Source organism: Canis aureus, chromosome 23, assembly GCF_053574225.1.
Source record: "Canis aureus isolate CA01 chromosome 23, VMU_Caureus_v.1.0, whole genome shotgun sequence".
Lineage (NCBI taxonomy): Eukaryota > Metazoa > Chordata > Mammalia > Carnivora > Canidae > Canis > Canis aureus.
Genome location: NC_135633.1, coordinates 11,342,372 through 11,366,121, shown reverse-complemented (window position 1 = coordinate 11,366,121; position 23,750 = coordinate 11,342,372). Strand labels below are relative to the sequence as shown.

Genomic DNA, 23,750 nt, shown 5'->3' with positions numbered 1-23,750 from the left:
CACTCATTCTGTAGAAGCAAACTCTCTGGAATCTCTGTTGTGGTGCTTCCACAGCATGCGACTGTTGGAATTAAGCCAAAAATCAGCAGTCAGAGCATGTGGCTTGGTGCAGGGATTCACTGTGCCTCAGAGCTTGGGCATGAAATGTGACGTGTGCCCATCAAAGCTGCTGCTCTTCTGTCTCTCCAAAGAGGCACTAAAAAGGTTGACATTTGAAAATTCTTGCACACCTACTATGTGTCAGGAAGCCTCAAGGTGCTTTCACATGTATCTTTGCAAAAAGCCCATGAAGAGGCATTGGAAATGACTGTTGAAAAGCAACCAGGATGGGTGCAAACAAGAGGCAACCCCAGTTCCACCCTATGTTCTAATAGGCAGGGGCCTGTCTTAAATTTGTAATGAAAAACCCCACCAAGTCTACATAGGAAGATGGTATGAGGAAGATCAACAAATCTGATCAATGCATAGTATGTGTCCCCTGGGTACTTCCATGACTTTAACCTCATTTTAATTCCAACAGCTCTGAGAGGTAGGGACAGAGTCTCTATTTTACAAATGTGGCAAATGAAGGTCTAAGACATTAAGTAACTTTTCCTGATCTCCATGCCCAGTAATGGATTCTTCACAGCATTTAACATTACCTGGTATTATTTATTTTACACACAAGTTTGCTTATCATCTGTCTCTTCCCTCCAAAATACAAACTCCATGAGAGCAGGGACTTCACTTATTCATTAATAAACTCTTCATTTATTCAACAAACATTTATTGAGCACTGACTATGTGCCAGCCATTATTCCTGGGTATACTGTAGTGAATAAAATAGAGAAGTTTCCCTGGACAGTGACCCCATAACATCTCTGATACCTCCTCCCAGACCTTCTGCACAGTTACAGAGTTCTGGGACAGGCACTTGCCCCACCAGACACAAAGCCACCCACAAGAATAGGCCACCCTCAAGGGTGTGATAGAGAAGTTTCCTACTATACTAACATTTGTGCAGCAAGCCTTGTCCAGGGACACTTCAAACATGGAGAGTTGACATGTCTGCAAATGGGCCTTGGGAGTTAGATCCATCAAAAAAGAGGAGCTACTCATGATCACAAACAACCTCAGTCACTAATCAAATTGCCAATATGTGCTGTGTCCAGCTGCCCTTGGTTCTGAAGAACAGGTTCCTAACTACACTCTTGTCTGTGCTTGGACATAAAAGATGTATTAACTGTGAAAGTGAGAAGTACAATTGGCCACGTGACCCCAATCCAAAGTGCCCTGAGGCCTAGGAAGATGCCAGAGCCAAGGTAATCAGAAGTCTTCTCACCCCTTCCCTCATCTCATCTCAAAGATGCTGCCTATCCTCTGCTCTTTGCTTTCCAATTAACACCACCAATTTTGCCTAACACTAGGCAAATTTGCACAACTGAAGAGAAAACTTTAGGTTATGCCTAAAGGAAATGAGGATGCAAGCAAGCAAGGAAGATTTTACCTCAAAAACTTAATGGCCCTAGGATATGATTGCTCTCCTGGTCCTTAAGACTCTGGTCTAGATCCAGTACTAGGGAAAGAAGCTGGAATGCTCACACCTCATGCCCTCAGCATCAGTCTTTAGAACATAGAAGCCTAGGTCAGGGCCCATCAACTGACTCATTCTCTAACTCATTCATTCAACAATAATTGTTTTGTTTATAGGAAAGCGCTATACCAGAAATTGAGGGGACAGCCTTAATCAAGGCCAAGACAGTTTACAGTCACATAGAAGAGAAAGACCATGGACAAAAAACTACAATTGTAAGAAGTATCATGAAGAACTTCAGGATGCTATAAGGGAGGACAGCAGGGGAACCTGGCCTGCCCTGGAGAAGGACTCACCTACAGAAATGACATTTAAGCTGCCTTCTACAGAGTAAGCAGACATTTTAGTAGGAGTAGCATAGAGGAATGTGTGGAAACCCAAGATGGATGAGAATATGATATGTTCAAGGAAGAAGCCAGCATGCCTGGCATAGAAAAAAGGAAAGAGCAGGATGAAATGAGGCTACTGGAGTTGGCAGGGCCAGGTCACCAGGGCCTTGTGGTCATGTTAGGGTTTTGTCGCATTTACAAGAACAAGGAGAAGCTAGTAAAGGGTTTGAGCTGGGGAGTGGTGAGATCAGATTTTTGTCTGGAAAAACGACTCTGACTTCAATGTGAAGAGGTTAGAGCAGGGCTGGGGCAGATGAGGGAGTGGGAGCAGGAGATCTCTATAGAAGCACCTCTATAGGTGAGAGATGGTGGGAGGGGCTGAAAAGAAGAGGATCGCCTTGAGTCTGCACAAAACTAGGAGGTAATGTTAGCAGGACCTGGGGATAGATTGGGCATGAGAGCTGAGAATGTAATTTTTGAAAATTACCATTCTCAAGGATAAAACTGTCAGGTTTATGACTTACAAAGACTGCCCATGTGTTGACATTAAGAAGGAGCTCCTTGTGCCCAACCTTCAGGCTGACTCTGAGCAGCACAGTGAACTGCGTAAGAACTCAAGGCCCTGGTGACCCTGCCTCTTACCTCAGGGCAACCTGGACAAGCTGCTCAACCTCCCCAGGCCTCTGATTCCCCATCTTCAAAATGGGACTGTGGGTGATGGTATTTACCATTTAAGGCTACGTGAGCACTCAATGAGATAATGCACATATGGAACTGAAAGCATTTTTAAGGCTGTTATTCAAGGCTCAAAAGCTGTTAGTTGATGTTATTATAGGAACAGTCACTTGAGTAATCTAAGCTGATTGACTGAACTTTCTAGAAACTTTGAAAGACTCTCTTCTGCCCCTCCCCATTGCTAATGTACAAAGGACTAAACACGAATTACAAGAAAGCCTGAACTCGGGACGTATAAGCAGTGTCACTGACCACAGCTCCTTCTTAAAATGACTGCTTTGTGTGGTCTCTGTCTGAAGATTGGGACTAGCCCCATCTACCCAGGCAGAACCAGCTGATGGGCTAGTTTTCCAGGTGAAAGCTCTGGATAACTAAACCAACCACTTGCAGGGCAGTGGCAAGAGTTGTAGATGTACAGAAGAAGGGCACTTAACCTGTCCGGGGAACTCAAGGAAGGCTTCCTGAAGAAGGTGACCCCCAGGCAGAGACCTGAAGGACTTATTAAGAGTTGGGGAAAGGGCATTCTGAGCTATGGCGGAAGCTCAGGCAAAGGCCTGTGGGCAAGAAATGTCCTGGGGCCCCAGGCAACTGTACACGGCTAGAGGGAAAATCTAAGATGGGAGTGGCTAAAGATGGGGCTGGAGAGAGAAGCTGGGGCTGGTAAACCAAGACTGGGCTTTATACTGCAGGCAATGGGGAACCATGGGAGGGTTTGTCGTGAGAGCACAGCCTGAACAGATGTGCCGTTCAGAAAGTGTGCAAGATGGACTGGAGGCTGCAGAGTCTGAGGGCAGAAGCTGTGGTAAAACCAACATCTACGGAGCACTCACCATGTGCTCAGCAGAAAGTTAGTTACCAATAGGAGGAATAACGGTCAAGACAGAATAGTGACAGGGCAGTGGAAAAAAGTAGATGGAGGGCAAAACGGAAATGGGAGAGGGAAAGAGCAGCTCTTCCCTGTTCTCTTAACCCCTAATAACCCTCCACAGTGCTGGGGACTCTAGAACAGAACCCCCTGAAGGCAAGGACCTTATCTTTCTCATTGTTGTATCCCCAGCATCCACATCCTACCAAGTAGAACAATGGAGCACAATCAAAGTTTGCTGAATATAAATAAGTGAAAAATCACGTTTCGCCTGGCCGTTAGCCAGAATCTAAAGCAGAGGTCTTAAACTTTTGGGCAGCATGAATCCTTTGGATAGTTTCATAAATCCTAAGAACTCTTCTCAGAAGGTTTCTAAGTATGCAAATAAAAGAAAGGAAGTAAAAAAATAAAAATAAAAAAGAAAGGAAGTTCGTTATACTGAAATACAGTTACTAAAATTTTCTTAAATGTGGTATAATAGAGGTACTTCTTTAATAATTCATTAAGAAATGTAACAATTATTATAATTTCAAAGTGGCAATGAGCATAATGCTATTTCAAGATATTTACAACAGTCATGATGGGATATGAAGAGCTTTCTGGTTTCTATTGGTGATCAAGGCAGAGGTGCTACAGATACCTGCTGTTGCCTGCTTTCTTAATCAAAGGAAACATTATAGGTTAAAAAAAGTAAAGATGTGATTTATCCACTGATACTTGGGGATCTGTAGAGCTCAGGTCAGGAAACCTTGGTCTTGAGAGAAGAAGAACAGCTCAAAAGAGACTAATAAGGCTTTTTCCCCATTGAGGATCCTTGGATCCTTTGCTGCATGGAAATGTTTTTTTGCTCCAGATCCTGGACCTGAGGGGCAAACTTATTCTGAGGTGACCAAGCCAAGGTGAGCAAGCCAAGGTTGGCTGTGCATCTAATAGGAGCTCTTTGGGGAGGCACCCAGATGAGCCACCAGAGCACAAAAGGTCAGGGCATTACAGAATATCTCCTAGATGCCACCAAGAGCCCTGCTTGGCTCTCCTACAGAGCTGCCTGTGTCTCAGGGTCTATCCAGCACCAGAGTCCTTGGTAATACATAGGGGCTGCCAAGATTCAGGCACTATTGAAAAAGAAAGACAAGGAAAGGGCACCTGGGTAGCTCAGTCAGTTAAGCAGCTGCCTTCAGCTCAGGGCATGATCCCAGGGTCCTGGGATCAAGCCCCATGTCATGGGCTCCTTGCTCAGCAGGGAGTCTGCTTCTCCCTCTCCTTCTGCTCATGCTTGAGCTCTGGAAGGAAGGAAGGAAGGAAGGAAGGAAGGAAGGAAGGAAGGAAGGAAGGAAGGAAGGAAGGAAGGGAGGGAGGGGAGGGAGGGAGGGAGGGAAAGAGGGAGGGAGGGAAAGAGGGAGGGAGGGAGACAAGGAAAGGACCATATAATCTTTCAGGTTGTGCCTATCTACAACCACAGATACTCTTGACAATCTCAAGCAAGGTACCCTAGCAACAGTCAGAGAATTTCAGCTCTGGAAATAATGAAGAGCTGACATCAGAAGCAGGAATAAGGGCCAGGATACTAAACACTGTGCCTTCCTCAGTGTCCCCAAGAACATGGATCCTGGACTGCCCAAGGGTCCCACTTTCTGGCCCCTAAAAAAACAATGCTGCAATCAAAGGGAAAGAGAACTCTATCACAAAGGAAACCACAACCCTCTGTGGAAAACCAGCTGAACACCACTAGACCTGCTTGCAGCAGTTTTTCTCTATTCTCAGACCCTGAGGATCCCCCACAGGGATCCCCCAAACACAAGTACGCCTTGTCTCTCAGACAAAAGATTTAGCTAAGGAACACTCTTAGTAAAGTCCTTCTAAGAAAAATTTTTTTCAAAAAGAAAAGAATCTATGACACATAAAAGATGTTTTTCTAAATCTGTTTTCACACCTCCCAGTGAAGTGTTAAGATGCAATATATATAGTTACAATCAGTTACTTTGACCATATTTCAAATGCTGTCCCCAAGAATTACATAGAACAGTATCCCAACTGTTTGCCCAGTAACAAAGCTGAACCCCAGAAAGGAAGGTTTTCTGAGGAAGACCTTTAGGCTGCAAAAGACCAGGGTGAAACCCACTGAACACAATGTTCTCAGAGCCAGCAATCAGCAGGAGAGGCTTCTGAACGATTAAATAAAAGAGTCTTCCTAAAATGATAATAATAAACATTAATTCAAATCACTTCCCATCTCCTACAACGTGCTTGCAGGAGATGACCAAAATGAGAAGAGAAAGAAACCATCCTTCCTCCCTAGAATATAATTGTAAGAGGATAGAGTTCATGTTCAAGTTCTGTCACCATCATCAGCTTTGCGACTTTGAAGTACTCTAATCCTTGTGTTCTTAATCTATAAAGATTAAGATATAAATACTGACTGCACAATATTGGTTCTCTACAACCTTAAATGAGCTTATGTGGAGAGAAGTAGGTCTCTAGTCATAAAAGGTTTTACAAATATAAAGCAATAGTATGTCATGCAACAAGAAATAGGGAAGGATCCCAGAATCTTTAACCCATAGCAACTCTGCAGTCATCGGGAACAGTGACAGTCAGGGGAGAGAGGGACAGCTCTAATCTGGCAATAAACAAAGCTAAAGCATCAGCCCAGGAAGGAAAGGTAGAAGATGAGACTGACTTTCCAACCACCGCCTCCACAACAGACTCCAGATCAAGATGCTGATGCAGACTATCACTTTCCAGTGACACCGTGGATAACACATACCAATGCTCTCCTTAACCCTTACAGAGAATGGTGTGTGTCTTATCTTGTGCTTTTCCATGATCCTTTAACTATCCTATGGTTGGCAAACTTGACATCTGTTCATCTTCTGCTTTAGTACCTAATTCCAGTACCCATCTTACACCCTAAACATGGGAATAGCTAAGCTGCATGAGTAGTGGGTTGCCTTGTACCCTGAGCAGTGTGAGAGGGTGTTTCCCCGTGGCTACTGGCACCAAAGGCCACTTGTTTCAGTGCTGGGACTTCTACTCAACTGCCAGCAAAGTAGATCTTCAACCTACCCTATCCTTACCAACCCTAGGAGGCCCAAGAAATAGCAGCAGTGCAGGAAATGTGTGGAGGTCACCAAAGGAGATGGCCTCAGGATTCCCCAAGTTTGGGCCTGACCACCACCTTCCTGGACCCTCCACATCTGGCCCTGAAGATGCCAGAGGGCATCAAAGGCCTGCCGTCAATTATCATGGCCACGCTCACTCCGTATGACATATGACCAAGTAGAAGAGTAGAAAGGAGAAAGGAGGTTTTACTGTTGAAGGGATTTCCCTATGAATCTTCAGTGATCCAGGAAAAAAAGCCAAAAAAACAAATTTGATTCTATTTGCTTTTCAACAAGATGAACAAAGTAGACAAACCTGAAAATCTCTTGATGGTGAGATTCTAACCCTCAGTGTATGTTTTCATAATATAATTGACAGAAATCCACTCTGAGGGACCATCACTTATACTGAGTGGCTGGACACTAGTTAGACTAGCTGACTGCAGTGAAGGGAAGGCATGAGGGGGACTAGTTTTTTTTTTTAATATTTTATTTATTTATGTCAGAGAGAGAGGATGAATGAATGAGAGAGGGGGAAGCTGTGTGTTGGTGAGTAGAGAGCCCGGTGCGGAGCTCCATCCCAGGACCCTGGGATCAGGGCCTGAGCTGAAGGTAGATGCTTAACTGACTGAGCCATCCAAGCACCTCCATGAGGGGGACTAGTAAACACAGGACTGATGGCAATAGGAAAGAGGGGTCTGAATACTTGAGCAAAGCTGGTGGATTCAGAAGCTCAGATACAAATGAAATAACTTTTGATGTGGTATTATTCTCATTTAAAGAATTTATTTGAAAAAACAAAGAATTTATAATCTTGTTATCATGCATCTGAACTTCTTAACTTCTTCCCCATCCCCCACAGCAAACAACTGCTTTTACGAAGCCATTTTTGGGAACCCAAGGTTTCTTAGGGTAGAATAGCTGCCCTGAGGGGGAAAGGGCAGTACCTTAAAGGAATACTTGCGACTTATGCGGTCCTCAGGGGCCACAGGCGAGATCACGTAGCTGGGCAGAGGGATGCTCCCAAGGACCGCTTCTTCTCGACTGTCTTTGAATGGAAAAAACACATCAGAATAACCTCTGTGGCAGCTTCCCTGAGTTGGTCCATCCCACTGCCCCAGTTCAGGGCTCTTTACAGCTCCCTAGGACTACTGTAATCACTGATCATCCCTTCAGGTGCTCCCTGGGGAACTTTGTGCTAACACAGGAATGACACAGGTTAATCAGATGGGGGCAGAGACAGGCATGGAAACATGCTCAGTGCAACCTGTGAATTTCTATAACTCAGCTGTATACCAAGTGCTGTGGGAGCACAGAGGCAGAAGTGGCACAGTCTGGAGAAATGGAGAAGGCTTCAGAAGGTGATATCTAATGTGTTTTAAAGGATTGGATAAGGGCATTCTGGGAAGAGCAAACCCCATAGGCAAAGTTAGAGCATTTGCGAAATATCCTACCTTCTACATCTATTCTCTTCCTCCTCTAATCCATCTTCATTACCGAGCTAACTTCCTAATGACAGAGTTGGTCCTGTCACTCCCTTACTCAAAGGCACTTGCTGACGGCCTACTGGATGCAAAACGAAGCCCAACTTACTCTACCTGGGGTCATAGCCCTCTTGCGTTTTGGCCCTAGCCCACCTCCTGAGCCTTCTTTTCAAGTATGTTCTACATGCAAGACCCACTCAGGCCTCACAGGTCTGTCATTCCACTTTCTTCTGCTTCTGGAACTTTATTCAAGTGGTTTCCTCTGCTTGAAATGTCCATCTGCCCCCATACATAGGCAAAGCTCTACCCATCTTTACAAGCCCAACTCAAATCCCATTTATTCTGAAAGTCCTCCCAAATTCTCCAATTTGGAATTCTCCAAGGAATTAACTTCCAACACTCCCTGAATTGCTTAAGCACACTGAATGCCTTATAAAGCACCTAACACAGCCTAGTCTTGTCTTACAAGTAAACTCTCTCTTCCTTCATATTTTGAGTCTTAACTTCTTCCTCTCTATTGCACAGCCCCTAATTCTATGGAGTGGGGCTCCATAAACGTACATGCGGCCAACTCAACTCACCAGTTATCCATCCAATATAATAGGGGATAGATCCAGACAACAAGTTACAACATATGATGAAATAATGATTTATCCATAGTTCCCACTTCTCCAGATTGTGTTGAAAGTATGCCTGTGTTCCAAATGGGGTAGAATCACAGACAACAACAGATTTGGAGAACGTAAGCAGCAGATAAACTGGATTCTCCTTACTTACTTACTCAACAAATGGCACTTCGAGTGCAGGGATTGCTAAAAAGTCACCAACCCACCACATATGTAAAAGTGAACACTTTGGCAAATAAATAGGTTATATATTATCTCAGGCCACTGGTCCACTCACTGGATTTGAAAATATAATCACCTGTATCACCTTACCACCCATTCCAACATAAAGATCCCTTGGTGGCCTGAGCCTCAGCTCACCTTTATAGTAAAATAAGCAATAATCAGCAAGCACAAACCACCTCCTTTTCCACAGTCTCATCCCAGAACTGTCCTGCAAAGCAAAGAAAACTAATCAGACCATATCTGAGTATACGCTTCCCTCCCCTTTCCAATCATGCATCATGTGATGCTAGAAACAAGACTTGCCCATATCCATCCACTCTTTCTTACAATAAATTAATGAATTCTTATTGCAAGGCCATTTCTGAAAAGGACATTGAAATTTAGATTCAATGATGGTTTATCCCAAGGAAATTTTGTGTGTGTTCTGGAAACAGATTAATATAAGTATCTTTCTTTTAGAAAGGAAAATGTGAATTTAAAAAATACAGTTCTTCCATTAAGAAAGAAATCAGCTTTTAACAAAAAGGAAGCTATTTATTTATTTAGGTACTATTCTATAAATACCTTCACTTATGTTGATGAGAAAACTGATTTATATAGTATGGAACAAGAAATTTAAGTTAGTTAATTTATCAATGAAGCAAAGTTCTCATTTGACCAAGTTCCATTCTCTATGATAAGGGGCTAATTTTGCCATGGATTTTCCTTCCACTCAATGAAAGGGACTTGGTTATCTTGCTATCAAACTGCCTTATAACATGAATTTGTCTTTACACATCTAAAACGTAAATCAACACATTTATTAAAAACATTTTAGGTGATTGTGAAAATTCTAAAAAAACATGGTCAGGGTAGGGAAATAGTAGTGCTATAGAGTCATTTTAACCCCCTAAACCTAGGAAAACTCCAGAGCTGCTCTTAGCTGTTAAAACTGTTTTCCTTCTGCAAGTTTTCTACAAGTTTAAATTTAAAATAACAGTTATGTCAGTTTCTAAACCTAAGCACAACATGAAGTTTGTTCATTCTCCCCTTACTAAAGTGCTAAAAACAAATTTAATTTGTTGAGTTAATGTTATTTCTTGGTTTTATCTTCTGCACTGACCAGATGATCTCTAAGATCTTGGCATATTGCTTTGTTTGGAAAACTCCTTTCCATCCTTCCACCCTAGCGCAAATGTCACTTCCTCTGGGAAGCCTTTCAAGACTGCAACCACAGCTACACTCTCTGTGATGTGTGTCCACAGCACTCGATGCAGGCCTCTTACAGTTACAGCAGAGCCATGGGGTCCAGGCTAGGCAGTGGTGCTGGGGAGAAGAATTACTTATACCTTCTTTTCTCTCCCTCCACATATCATAGGAGCATACTTTTGCTTAATGGGGACAGGGATGCAAAAGGAAAAGTCAGAAGGTTATTCTGGGAAAAGAGATGGGCAGAGAGGCAAGGAAAGAGACACAGCTGTGAGGGAAGAGGGAATCATTGAGAGAGGGCCAGCACAGTGTCTGACGGAGGAGGCTGGAGAGCTATGGGAGCTGCCATGGTGAGTCTGAGGGGAGAGAGATCTCAAGGGGACTTCTAGGGATTTCTGTGTGGTGGGCAGCCTAATGCCCTGCTCTGTCTTCCCATAAAGCCTTTGGTAAAAATTAACATCATAGCTCTTGCAATTTGTGACTTTTTTGGATGGTATGATAAGTGAGAGACCACGAGGGTAACAACAGGGCATGTCCGAGATGTGTCTGTTTCCCCAGCAGACTGAGTTCCTCCACAGCGGGAACCACATGTTATTCATCTCCTTACACTTGCTGTGAGAGCACCTAGAACAGGGCAGGCAGGGGCAGTCAGGGGCAGGCAGTGTCCAACTCTTGGTTTCTGCTCAGATCATGATCTCAGGGTTGTGGGATCAAGCCCCACATCCAGCTTCACATTCAGCGCAGAGTCTGCTTAAGATTCTGTCTCCCTCTGTTCCCCTACACTGCTCGTGCACGCACCCTCTCTCTCCTCTCTAAAATAAATAAATAAATCTTTAAAAAAAAATAGAACCTGGCAGGCACTTGGTAAACAGATGGACAGATAGACGAACACATGGGTGGATGGCAAGGAGAGAAGGAAGGAGACAAAAGGACATGATCTCTGGCCCTGAGAGCGCACAGCCTAACAAGAGACAGAGCAGTTAGTGGTGAGTTCAGGGATGCAGGATAGCCTCAGGGGAGCTGACAGGGCTTCCTGAGTGAAGGGGAGTGAAGGAGAAGAAAAAGCTGGTTCTAACCAGGGTATCTAGGAAAATGTTGGTATAATCACCAAGGTCCAGAAAAAGTAGGTTGGGGAAAAAAAGAGAGGTAAAGGGTGAGGAGGCAATGAGCTGAGTTTGGCTGATTTGGAATCTGAGGTGGCTACGGGAGCTAGATACGTGTGCCAGACCACGGGAGAGGAAAAGATGGGATCTGTCAGCCAAATGATAACAAAGGCTCTTTCACATCAAGAGGAGAGCGCGGACAGGGGATTGGTGGTAAGGCTGGATTCATGCTGACCTACCCGCACTAGTGCCTGGTCCCAGGGCAGCCAATAGCTCTGGGGGCCCAATTGGTCAAGTGGGCTTGGGGAGGGAAGCTGCAGCCATTGAGCAGATGGTCCACTCAAAAATGGACAGCGTAGACAAACTCAGGAACAAACTCAGACAAACTCAGGAACAGAGAGCTTATTCTGAGTCTGTCCCCATTTCCAGGTTAAGGAATGAGATCAGCAAGACACATCCCCCTCCCCCACTCTCACATCCTAGTCTTCTCACCTGCTTGTGCAGCCACCCCCTCACCACCACCGGAACATTGGGGTTCCTCCGAATGGCCTGGTCCCTCTTCCCAAAGCTGTGGACTTTATTGCTGGACTTGATCATCTAGGAAAAAGCAGACTCGAATTCTAGCAGCAGGGGGGATTTGGGGAGTCACAAAAAGCAGGAGCCTCCTCTGCCTTACTCTAAGTGGCCATGCCCTTTGATCAAATGAACAGTAAGGAGACCAGAACAGGTGGGCACCTGGCCACAGCATTTTAATGAAAACACAAATCCAAGACCTAGGAAGCTTCCCGTCTGGGTCACAGAGGAAAAGAAAAAAAAAAAAAAACAACTTTAAAGGGATTCTTTAATCAACTTTCACCAACAGCTGTTGGTCCTAAGATGTCCTAATCTTTCTGGAGCAAAACTACTTTTCAGTCACAGATTTTGCCAATGTCCAGATTTACCCCTCCTATCTGTGTTCGGTCCTTAGCACTCACCCCTTCTCTGAAATGCTGGTTCTTGCCCCTGCTCCTCAGTCACTGATCCCACATCTCACTTTTCCTCAGGCCCACCTGTCACAAAGCTCACCGGGCAGTCTCGTAATACACCTGTGAACAGTGGTGTGACCCTCCCAAGCAAGCTGGGAAAATGAAGAAGGCATCTAAGGACCTAGATGTCGGTTCTGGATCTGTCAGCAATCACCTTCTTTCTTAGACAAGTGACAAAACCCCAAGTGGTCTTAATTTCCTGACTGTTATTTGGGGAAGATACTTCTTACATGCTTCCCTCACAAAGCTATGGTGGGGGTTGATGAGCATCTGCAAATATTAAAGAATGGAAGAAAGAAGTGAGTGGCCAGGAGCTCACCTTGGGGCCAGGCTTGGCCTCCACAGTGGACGTGGTACCAGCTGTGGATGTTTCACTGACCATGCTGGACGGTCTTTGGTTTTTCTCTTGCTTCGACATATGTGGGTGTGGCCTGTGGAAAGACATAGCAGAGTCCAGTAAGTACCAGGCTGCAGCGCAAGTGGAATCTGAGGTTTATTCCAGACTAGAACTGGTTGATGTGCCATGATCAATCTGTTGGAGACCACCTGACTCCAGAGTATATAGCAAGAGCCACAATGGCCATGTGTTTCAGGGAATCAAAAGAATAGATGGGCACATTTTCCTAGCCTGACACCCCACAAAGGAGCCAAGGCCATCATTCCTACCTGCTGTCCTAAGGTCCCCACATTTACTCTCTTACTGGGGTGTCTGTGGCAACTGCCCAATCAGATGGGCACAAACAGTTGTAACACTCTTCACACAAGAGCAACACATACTCCTTACACACACACACACACACACACACACACACACACACTCTCACACACACCTCCATTTCCCTGGCTCCCAAAAGAAGCTGTTTATAATTAGTAATAAAAAATCACTAGCGCACACATCCACACCCCCAGATACACACAGAGAATCACTTACATAAACGCCAGTGGGGCTTGCCTCCCAAAATAGATTACTCAACAAAGAGCCCTATTCTAGGAACACTCCTTTGCCCCAAAATAGAACCATCAGAGATATTAACCCCTTGTGCCATGCCTGGGAGCAAGAAGCAATGAAAGCCACCTGGGCCCCCAATGAAGATCCCCCTCCATGTGTCCCCAACAGTGTCACCACGCTTCCCGTCAAACAGCTCTGCTTGCCTTGGGATAGCCAGAACTCTGGGAACATCTCAGTCTGACACTCAAGAGACACTACAGAGAACCCTTCTCACCTGCCTCCACACAGCCCCAGCATTCGCCAGTCTTTCAAAGCCCGGGTCGTGGCAAATGCCTCCAACAAATTCAGTGCCTGTCCTGGAACAGCTTGATGCCTGCTTCCCAGACTCTACTAACTCCAAGATCAGTCAGCCTTCCTCAAAGTGTAAGTCTCATTGTTCTGTGGCTGGGTTCTCTGACAGGCAACACGATCCAGGCAGCTGCGTGCAGTAAACTGAGGCTCTCTGCCTGAGGAGTGGAGGAAATCTGATTTGGAGGCTTGGGCCAGGTGCCTGAAGAGATGGAGGATCCAAACAAGACACAGCAAAGAAGCAGCACTCCAGATGTCCGTTCGCCAGACTAACTTTTACAGAGGTGCTACGAGGGAAAATCCTAGTTTCCACCTTGGAGATAGGCTGCTTCCTTCAAAACCACTGCTCCTCAAAGGATAAGTGATCCTTCCTGCCCCGAAAGACAGGGTCCCCGCACCGTGCACCATTACTTCTTCGCAGAAGTAGCCGTTACCACTGTGCTTTCTGAGCTGTGCCAACAGCAGGACCACTGCAGTGGCACCAGCTTTCCAAGGGGCTGAGCTCTACTGGATGCTTGGCAGCTGGAGGTGCAAGTCCCACCAAGCAGAAAGATCACTGGCTCCTTATCAGCTCAGGCACTCACTCCAGATTCCCCGCCCCCGGCCTCCATCCCAGCCAGACTTTTGTTACTGCTCCCCACTCAGAGAATGTCACCAAGCTCAGCCCCACTCACTGCTGCCAAAGGCTGCATGCTGCAGAGAGATAATCACCAGCCGGGGGTGAAAAGGGCTCTCAGAGGAAGGGCCCTCAGAGGCTGCCTTGTCCAGCCCCTGCCTCCAGGCAGAACTATGCCCAAAACATCTGCCTGGAACCTAGCCTTGCCTGACGTTCAGATTTCCAGAGGTTGAGACAAAGATGAGTTTTCGGTTATGGCAGCTGTAGCTCTAAGCCAAAACTCAAGACACAAAGTCTGACAATAGATTTGTTTGGGATTTTATCCAGTTTAATTTGCTCCCATTTAAGACACAGAGGATTATTATAGAATATTTGGGAAATATTTTTTAAAAAGCTAAAAGGAAAGGAAAAAAAAATCATCATAGCCCTATATACTCCCATTCTTTTTATAGGTCTGGTTTGTGCAGGAGTGGGGAAGAGCACTTTTGTGTTTTTACATAATTGTGATCATACCGTGTTTATGATTTTTGCATTTTGATTTTTTCAAAACCTATTATAAGTCAAACATTTTCTCCATTATTTTAAACACATCCATGTCATTTTGTTTCTTTATTTTTTTCTTTTTCTTTTTTTTTTTTTTAATTTTTTCCTTTTAAGTAAGCTCTATGTCCAATATGGGGCTTGAACTCACAACCCTGAGATCAAAAGTCACATTCTCTACCGACTGAGCCAGCCAGCATCCATCCACATCATTTTATTTATTTATTTTTTAATTTTTATTTATTTATAATAGTCACACAGAGAGAGAGAGAGGCAGAGACACAGGCAGAGGGAGAAGCAGCCTCCATGCACCGGGAGCCTGACATGGGATTCGATCCCGGGTCTCCAGGATCGCGCCCTGGGCCAAAGGCAGGCGCTAAACCGCTGCGCCACCCAGGGATCCCCACATCATTTTAAATGACATCACATTCCATCAACTAGATACTGTTCCTCCTCTATGGGACAAAGAAAAAATTATTTGGAGGTGTGACTGGGAGAAGATCCAGGATAGATGGCCACTTGCACCATTTCTGTATCTTTACATCCTTGAACTCTGACTTTCATCACCTCCCGCTTTCTAGTTCTATGTCACCATCCCATTCAGGGATGCTGGCTAGCCAAGGAGCTCCTCCAGACAACAGTATTGTCCTACAGCCTTGGAGGTTGAGGAAAGAAGGTACAATCACCACCGAGGGAGCCAATTATGAAAAGATTTTAGCTGGAGGAGGACTGATTGTGGTCCTAATACTGAACAACAGGGATGGACAGCGGAACACAGGGGTTGGCAGGTGAGTACAAGAAAAGAAGAAAGAAAAACATCAAGATAATTCCATTCTTCATTCTGCAGAGACCTCTGCTCAGCCACACCCAGAGACAGCTGGCTTATCAGGAGATATGACTAAAGCTCAAACTATATCTGCCCCAGAGAGGGGACCATGTTGTCTCTATAAACAGTGAATATATCTTCATCGGAGGTCCCCCCTGGGCAAGGACAGCTCCCAACTCAAGCAACAGTCTCAACCTCTACCTGGTAGTCCCTGACCTGGCTCTTTGAAAGAACAAGGTGCCCACTCAGCCACATAACAAGATTGGTCTTCAGAGGATGTTCCTCTGAATCTCCTCAATGAGTAATGATCTCCTAGGTCTCCCAAGGGTAAATATGACTTTGGGAAATAACTAGTTATCTGGAATTACAACTAGTTTAAAAAAAAAAAGTAGTGGTCATGCTTGGGAGACCATTTTGGGTACCCAAAAATAAGAATATAAAAAAAGTCTCAGGGTACCTGGGTGGCTCAGTCAGTTAAGTGTCCAATCAAGTGTCTTGATTTTGGCTCAGGTCATCATCTCAGAGTCCTGAGATCAAGCCCCACGTCACGCTCTGTACTGCGCATAGAGCCTGCTTAAGAATCTCTATCTGTCTGTCTGTCTGTCTGTCTGTCTCTCTCTCTCTCCATCTGCCCCTCTACCTACCTGCCCACCCCGCCCCCCTAAAAAAGAAACCCAAATAAAACAAAACAAAATCTGGAAACCAATTTTCTCACTTGGCTAAAAAGCTGGCTCTGGAAAGTTCTGGAGGTCGTTTACCACACTGTTCTGAACAATGGGACTATCACCAGTGTTATGGGTATAGCTTCCTGAAGACAGACGATACTGAAAGAATCATCTAACAGACATGTTCCCTCCCTAAGGGCCTGGTGGGGTGGACACTGACTTAGCCTCCACTCCTCAGACTGAAGTATACTCCTGACAGGTTTCACTCATGATCCATCCTCTCCCCCAGAGAAGAGCCTGTGCTCCTGAGCTGAGCCGCTGTGAAAGGTGGTTCAGTCAACAGCATGCCCTGAGGCACATGAGTCACAGACTCCCAGGAGAGACACCAAAACACCTGCACACGCTATGGGAAGGCAGACTCTTGGTGTCATTAAATAAAATCTATTAACTTAAAAGCCTGTTTGCCAGGTTTCTGGATTCCCAAAGTACAGTGGGATGATTTGAACAAAGACGTCTCTTTCCTTGGCTTGGGCTACATGAATGCTGATTATTTTGCTGGAGGGGTGTGGGCTGAAGTTCAAAACAGTGAGCTAGAGTTTTAACTTAACTGCCTCCCAGCTGAAATGAACAAAAGAAGTTAGGACTAGACAAAAATCAGTCTGGAGAAGCCTAGTAGGAAAGTGACTTCATCCTACTCTAAACTTCCTGAAGGATGTGTCAAGTGAGCCTGGACAGGAAATCACTTTCTCTGTCCCTCAATTTCCCCCTCTATAGAAGGAACTGCTTCTGCTACCTACATACCCAAGAGCAAATGTGTATAACATTGACAGAGGTAGTAAGAGGGAGGTTATAAATTCAGAAGTCATTTTTTCAGTTGGGTCTGAATGTAGAGGAGTTTGGCTAATAGGATGCTCAGCTGCCTCTTGGTCAACATCAGGAACAGAAGCAAGCTGAAGTGGGATCACAGCAAGACCCTACCCTATCACTGTCTTAATAGGTAGGTCACCAAGCCAAGAATTAGTAACCCTTAGGGTCAGTACACAAGGTCAAGCAACCAGAGGGACTGGGCAGGACTTGTCCAGCACCTACTGCGTGCCAGGCACTTAGCATTCATTGTTTCACTTACCCCTAAAACGCCAGTTTTACCGTATCCATTTTGTAAATGAGAAAACTGAGACTGAGACTAATAATTTGCCCGAGACAGAAGCTGGACTCCAAAACCTGGGTTTTGCCACAGAGACACCATCTCATGGCAAGTCCCAGGGTGTGACAGAAGCAGGCTTTTCCTGCTCTTCTCAGCCCCAAGACCCAGCCCCAAACCAAGAGGATCCTAGGGTGGTGGAAAGACCAGGAGCCCGGGATAACTGGGTCTCAACAAAACTCTGCAGTTTAGCCACTTCTTCACAAATCACATTTCTCTGGGCCTCAGTCAACATTTTTGCAAAGTGGGTGAAAACTACTCTCACCTCACAAGATGATTGTGTGGATTCAAACGACATTTTGAAAACCATGGCACTGCACTAAATGAAAAGCATTGTTACGACTATTACAAGTGGAGACCCCAGAATTTAAATCTCAGGTACACTCTATTTTTATTTCCAAGGCACTTCTCTCCAGAAAGTTCAAGATGCCAAACAACTAACATATAAACGATCATTTCCTAGAAATGCCCCTATAAGCGCCGTGTCTGGTGGGGCTCCTTCGAAATGTAATAAACCTGTGGCTGGGGGACCAGGCTCAGATTCTTTCCACAGGAGGACAGAAAGCTATGGGGACTTGGGAATCCCTTATTGAGAAGACATCATTATTAGATGTTGCTTGTGTCCTATCAATTCTTGGAAAACACAGGCCCCCAAATTCATGCTCTCTCCTCAAGGATTCTACACAAGAGTTCATCCAGAATTAATATCATAGGAGGAGGGTATATGAGAAGAGGCACACTCGATAACAACCAGATTTTTTAAAGTGCTCACACTCACCACCTAAGGAGTTTGGGAAAAGCAATGCACAATGAAAAGCAGGAATAAAAGAAAGTTCTTGTCCCAAGCAGGCAGACACCTCCACATCCCCTCCTCTAAGAGACAGACAGACAGCCGACGCTCACTGTATACTCCCAATACCTGGGAGGAGGCTGTCTGACAGGGGTTTTCATTCAACGAGTGTGGCCTTGTTACTCAACTATGGCTTTCTGTGTTCCTGCTCCTCCCCCACCCCAACTCCTCTCTAGAATAAAGGCTCCAGTGCCCCACCCCACCCCATCCCTCAGGAGCTGGAAAGCAGCCCAAAGAGCACCCAAAGAGCACCCCTCACCTGGCATGAAAATAGTCCAGTGAGCCCCATGAGCTCCCTGCCCCCAATCTCAGCATTGCTCTGAACTCAGATGCTCCTATGTGCTCAGTCATATGACCTTGGACCGGTCTCTTCCACTGTCCCCTATCCACGCCCCATGCCTCAGTCTGTGCTGGGGAAGAACCAAACCTTGACCTCTCCTGTTCCTTCCACCTCTGCTTTGCTATTTCAGAGATGCTACAATGCTAACTGGAGCCATCTGCAAGCCCTCCTCTAGCCTCTCAGCTCTCCCAGGCTTACCAGGTAGCCACTCCCCTCACTTTCTAATGGAGAGCTCAGTGCTTCCCAGACCAGGGAGGTTGAAGAGGAGGAGGAGAGGGAGAAGTCACAGGAAAAAAAATAAAATGACTGTTTGCAAGCAGCAGCTTCCCTTCCACACACAGCAGAGCCACTACTGCAGCATCTTCACCCCACACAGACTGCCGCGTGGCAATGGTCGCATCTCCAATGCCAGTGTCCTTGGAGACATCAACGCCAATGCCAAGTCAACACCCAGGGGTTTGAATGAACTGCAGACAACAGCACCACCTCTTCCCTACCTGTGACTGTCACAAATGCTGTCTCCTAGACCAGGAAGGAAAACTGAACAGTCAAGTTTCTGCATCTGCTTGCCAGATGTTTCCATTTTTCTTCATTTTTCTGCTGCCATGGCAACCAAATGCAACAGGCAAAGCTAGCCCCAGACTGCCAGGCTGGAGAGACAAGGTGCTGGTTATATCAGCCACACAGTCCAGGGTGCAGCAGATGAACTACAGGACAGAATCCTCCAGGCACAGAGCTGCAGTGTACCCCCGCCCGCCCCCACCCTCACCCTGTGCTCTTCATCTCTCACTGCAAATTTTTACCAACTTGTAACTGCAGGAGAAACAGGAGTCAGCCTCCCTCTCTCCTAGAAGCAGGAGATAGCCCACCCCCAAGGCCTATAATCTGCATATGCCTTGGAGAGTCCTGCTCTGCTACTACAAAATGAACCCCTGAAGTCAAAGGTCAGGAAGGTAATTCTTACCTTCAGCAAGATATCTTTTTAAGGGGTATCCTCCAAACACCATTCATAACATTCCAGGCAATTCCAATTTACAGTTCTTTTCCAAACAATCCAATGAGAAAAAAGGGGGCCACTCAGACTTCAATGGAAGGAACTAAGCTAACCTCAAGAGGATGCTAGGAGAGGCAAGCCAGGCAAGGGTCTCCTCCAGGTTTATGAATCTAGGAGATTTGTGGTGCCTTACAGCTGGCTTCTGAGCACAGCAGCAGGCTTCTGAACTTCCAGAGCACATACTCTCTCTCAAGTAGGCCCCACCTCAACATCAAATGCTTGACAGAGCCTGGGGATCAGTGTACACAGCCTGCTGTCAATCAGCTGCCGGCGTCACAGCTACGGAATGCTTCTCTCCTCTTCCGAGAGAGCTGCGGAGGCGGCTGTCAGCGGCTTCCTGGACAGCCCGGCTCAGAGGAGAAAGTGCTCCTGTGCATAGCCCCCCCCCCCCCCCACCAGAACCACAGCCTGGAAGTCCCTTGTGCCGGGTCATCTCTTCAGGAGGGCTCCCTATGTGTGGCCTGTTAAGCCACAAAGGAAACTACAAGCTCCCAGTTCAAGAACATCATGGGGAATCAGAAAGAGGCTGAAGAGGAGGAACTCAAATATCAGTCACTGGAAATGAAGCTCTGTAGAAAAGCCTGAGAATATCTTCTGGAGAAAAGACTACTAAGGAGACTTGGCATCTTTCATGCAAGGATGAAGTTATTAGATCGAATTTCATTACTGCAGATAGAATCAACATCTCTAGCCTGCTTAGTTGGCACATTAACATTTAAGGACAGCCAAGGAAGAAGATTGTCTCTTTAAGACCACTCTAACGTGAGACAGTACTGGAGTGGTTGGAGGTACAGCATCTGGGGCCCGACTATCTCGATTCAAATCCTAATTGCCACTTACAAGCTGTGTGGCTTTTGGCAAGACTCTTAACCTCTCTGGGCCTCAGTATCCAGGACTATATAGGCATCTTCCTCATAAGATGGTTGTAGAAATTAATAAGTATAAACCACTTAGAAAAATACCCAGTAATACATAGTAGGGGCTCTAAGTGTTCACTATAAAAATAATAACATTATTAATGGAAAAAGCCAACTTTTAATCTAGGAGGTAGATTACTTCATTTAATGTTAAAGTTGAAATTCTAGATCCTGAAACAAGGGATGTCGGGAAATTGTTTTCCCAGAAAATTATGAACTGAGCTAAAATTTGCCTGCCTAGAACTCTTCCTCACTGCTTGCCTTGGCAGCCATACAATAAATGTACCCCACTCCCACTCCCACCTGCCAATCCTTCTCAAAGACTTATAGCACATCCTCCTTCATCTTCTCTCCTGCAGACTAAACATGAAAGATCACAAGCCAATGAGCAATATCAATTGCTCAATATCCCTCTTCAAACTTAGTACCCACATCAAAGTGTTTGGGGCTTAGCATGTCCTTGATGCTCCATAAACTTGGAATGAATGAAGTGGTCCACACACACCATGATATACCAGAACTATTGTCCTCCTTTCTCCATATATTGGATTTTTACTAATGCAGCCTGAACTTATATTAACTCTTGCAAGTGGGAGTCCCATAGGCCTGTTGGCTTGGGTATACAGAAGTGTCCCGTGGGAAACAAGACTGTAGAACATGTTGACTGATATCCACCTGTATTGATAATTTCGTCAAAAAACTAGATAATGTAACAGAAAAGGTGAAATGAGAAATCAAACCCTCTAATCATGCAGCAGAAGATGCTTGTCAGTGATAGACTCAAAAGATCCTACTTCCCAGGGCACCTGAGTGGCTCAGTGGTTGCGCATCTGCCTTTGGCTCAGGCCATGATCCCAGGGTCCTGGGACCAAATCCCCCAGGTCTCCACAGGGAGCCTGCTTATCCCTCTGCCTACGTCTCTGTCTTTCATGAATAAATAAATAAAATCTTTAAAAATAAAAAAAAAAAGTCCTACTTCCCTTAATAAATCAGGACTGTGGATTATTAAGTATAGTCATTAGTACCGGCCAACAAATATTTTGGATGGTCTTCCCAGGTGCATAGTAGAAATGCACTTCCCTGGCCCCATGAAGTTAGGGAAAGTCATATGACTTGGTTTATTCACCAAGTTCCCTTGGTCTTAGCTATGGCAATCATGGAAGCACAGAGATGGACCATCCCTCAATAAAAATGACAAAGCAGAATCCCTGAGGTGACCTGTGATGGTCATGGAGCAAAAGGCAGAAATAGAGGCACCTGGGTGGCTCAGTTGATCAAGCATCTAACTCTTGATTTTGGCTCAAGTCATGATCTTAGGGTCCAGCCCCAAATTAGGCTCCGCGCTTAGCAGAGTCTGCTTCTCTCCCTTACCCTGCCCTTCTCTGTGCACTCTGTCTTTCAAATAAGTAAATTTTAAAAAATAAATAAATCTTTTTAAGTGAAAAACAAACTTAATTTTTTTATTTCACTGAGATTTCATTTGTTGTTGTTACCACGGCAGACCCTAGCCTATCCTGGCTGATTCTGTATTACTGACACAGAAACTAGAATACTCAGAGCTCATGTCCTCTGGACCCACTGATCATAGCTTTCACATTATTTCTCTTCCCCATGCTTCCAATCTGTAAGGTGGGAAGTCTTTTGGTAGGCATGCACCTGTTCTACCAAGCAGCTCAGGTAAGCCCCACCTGCCAACAGTGGGATAGATGTATTATCTGTTCACACAGCAATGCTCTAAAGGAAGTCACCATGGAGACTGGTTTGGGTTTTTTCCCCACACAAGAAGGAGCCCAAGATTATTCCACTAAAATCCATCTAAGATTGTCACCACAGCCCAGAGAATGATGGGTATCTATAGAAGATTTAAGGATGAAAGGAAGAATCTAGGAGTAATTTAAGAGGGATGAAAACAGCAAGTTGTCTAAATCAGTGGTTATTATTTTACCTGAATTAGAACCACCCGAAGGCTTGTTAAAATACAGGTTATACCTCCAGAGTGGCTGATTTAGTAAGTCTGGGGTGGGGCTCAAGAATTGCATCTCTAGGGGGATGCCTGGGTGGCTCAGCGGTTGAGCGTCTGCCTTTGGCTCGGGGCCTGATCCCAGAGTTCCGGGATTGAGTCTCACATCAGGCTTCCTGAATGGAGCCTGCTTCTCCCTCACCTATGTCTCTACCCCACCCCCACCCTCTCTCTCTCTCTCTGTCTCTCTCATGAATAAATAAATAAAATCTTTTTAAAATAATGTTTTTAAAAAAAGAATTGCATCTCTAACAGACTCCCAGGTGATGCTGGTTCAGAGACCACCCTGAAGACCACTGCTATCGAACTATTCACTTCAAGAACCTAGAGTGGAGGCTCTAGCAAGAGAAGTCCATGTGGTCTTAAAAGATACTCCTTAGAGAAGAAAAAGAAAAGAGCGAGTTTCTCACTCACCACATTAACCTGAGAACTGATGTGTAAAGGACACAGGAATGGCCATCTCAGTCTTTTTTCCTCACCATGTAACACACTACACAAAAAAATTAAGCTCCTCTAAAGGAACAAACCAAGTACTTGTTGGCACATTTTTTAAAACTGGGTTTCTATGAGGTGAAATCATGCCTCACTCACCATCCAGAGCTCCACCAGGGGTAAATCTGGGTGTATTTCAGGAGGAAGCAATTTAGATAACTGGCTGTATCTCCCTTTCCAACCTTATCTCCTTACTCCCCTCTTCACAAACCTCCTCCGTAAGTCAGTCCCTCTTGCTCTCTGACCCCACCAAGGCTGGTCACACTTCTCTCAGCTACAACCCACGCACACGTGCACTTATCTTCACTTATCTAAATCCCCCCTTCCTCCAATTTAGAGCCAGACACTTCAAGAAAGTCTTCCCTCTCTTTCATCCCCATCACAGCCAATCAATCACCTAGTCCTGTCAATTCTACCTCCCAAATATCTCCAGAGTCCATCTGGTGTGCCTCATTTTTCATTCTGACTCAACTGGTATAGATCCCCCATGCTCTACCCTCTTTCCCCTCTAGACCTTTGCCCAGATTGGGACACTTTGACTGGACAGATCTCAATTTAAACAACATCCTTTCCCAGGAGGGAGAGGCATCCCTTGATTCCCTAAGCCAGGTTAGAACTCTCTTTTATCAACTCCCATTGAACCCTATGTTTTTGTTTTTGTTTTTTACCAAAAACATTTAT

The 23,750-nt window shown here is 45.3% G+C and overlaps 1 protein-coding gene across 15 annotated transcripts in view; it reads right to left on the bottom strand.

Moving 5' to 3' along the window:
* PLEKHA7 (pleckstrin homology domain containing A7) overlaps positions 1 to 23,750 on the bottom strand; it is a 219,175-nt gene that overhangs the window by 64,399 nt on the left and 131,026 nt on the right. For 14 of the 15 annotated variants that reach the window (XR_013361948.1, XM_077866328.1, XM_077866331.1 and 11 more), the window contains 4 exons: positions 12,571 to 12,682; positions 11,719 to 11,823; positions 9,071 to 9,143; positions 7,548 to 7,648 (listed from right to left, as the gene is read on the bottom strand). Coding sequence is in view for 14 of the 15 variants with exons in the window: in XM_077866328.1 (XP_077722454.1) it covers positions 7,548 to 7,648; positions 9,071 to 9,143; positions 11,719 to 11,823; positions 12,571 to 12,682 (391 nt within the window). In the remaining variant the exon portion in view is untranslated. Of the gene's footprint in view, positions 1 to 7,547; positions 7,649 to 9,070; positions 9,144 to 11,718; positions 11,824 to 12,570; positions 12,683 to 13,474; positions 14,032 to 23,750 lie in introns of those variants that run through there. The other variant, XM_077866339.1, reaches the window with a different exon arrangement.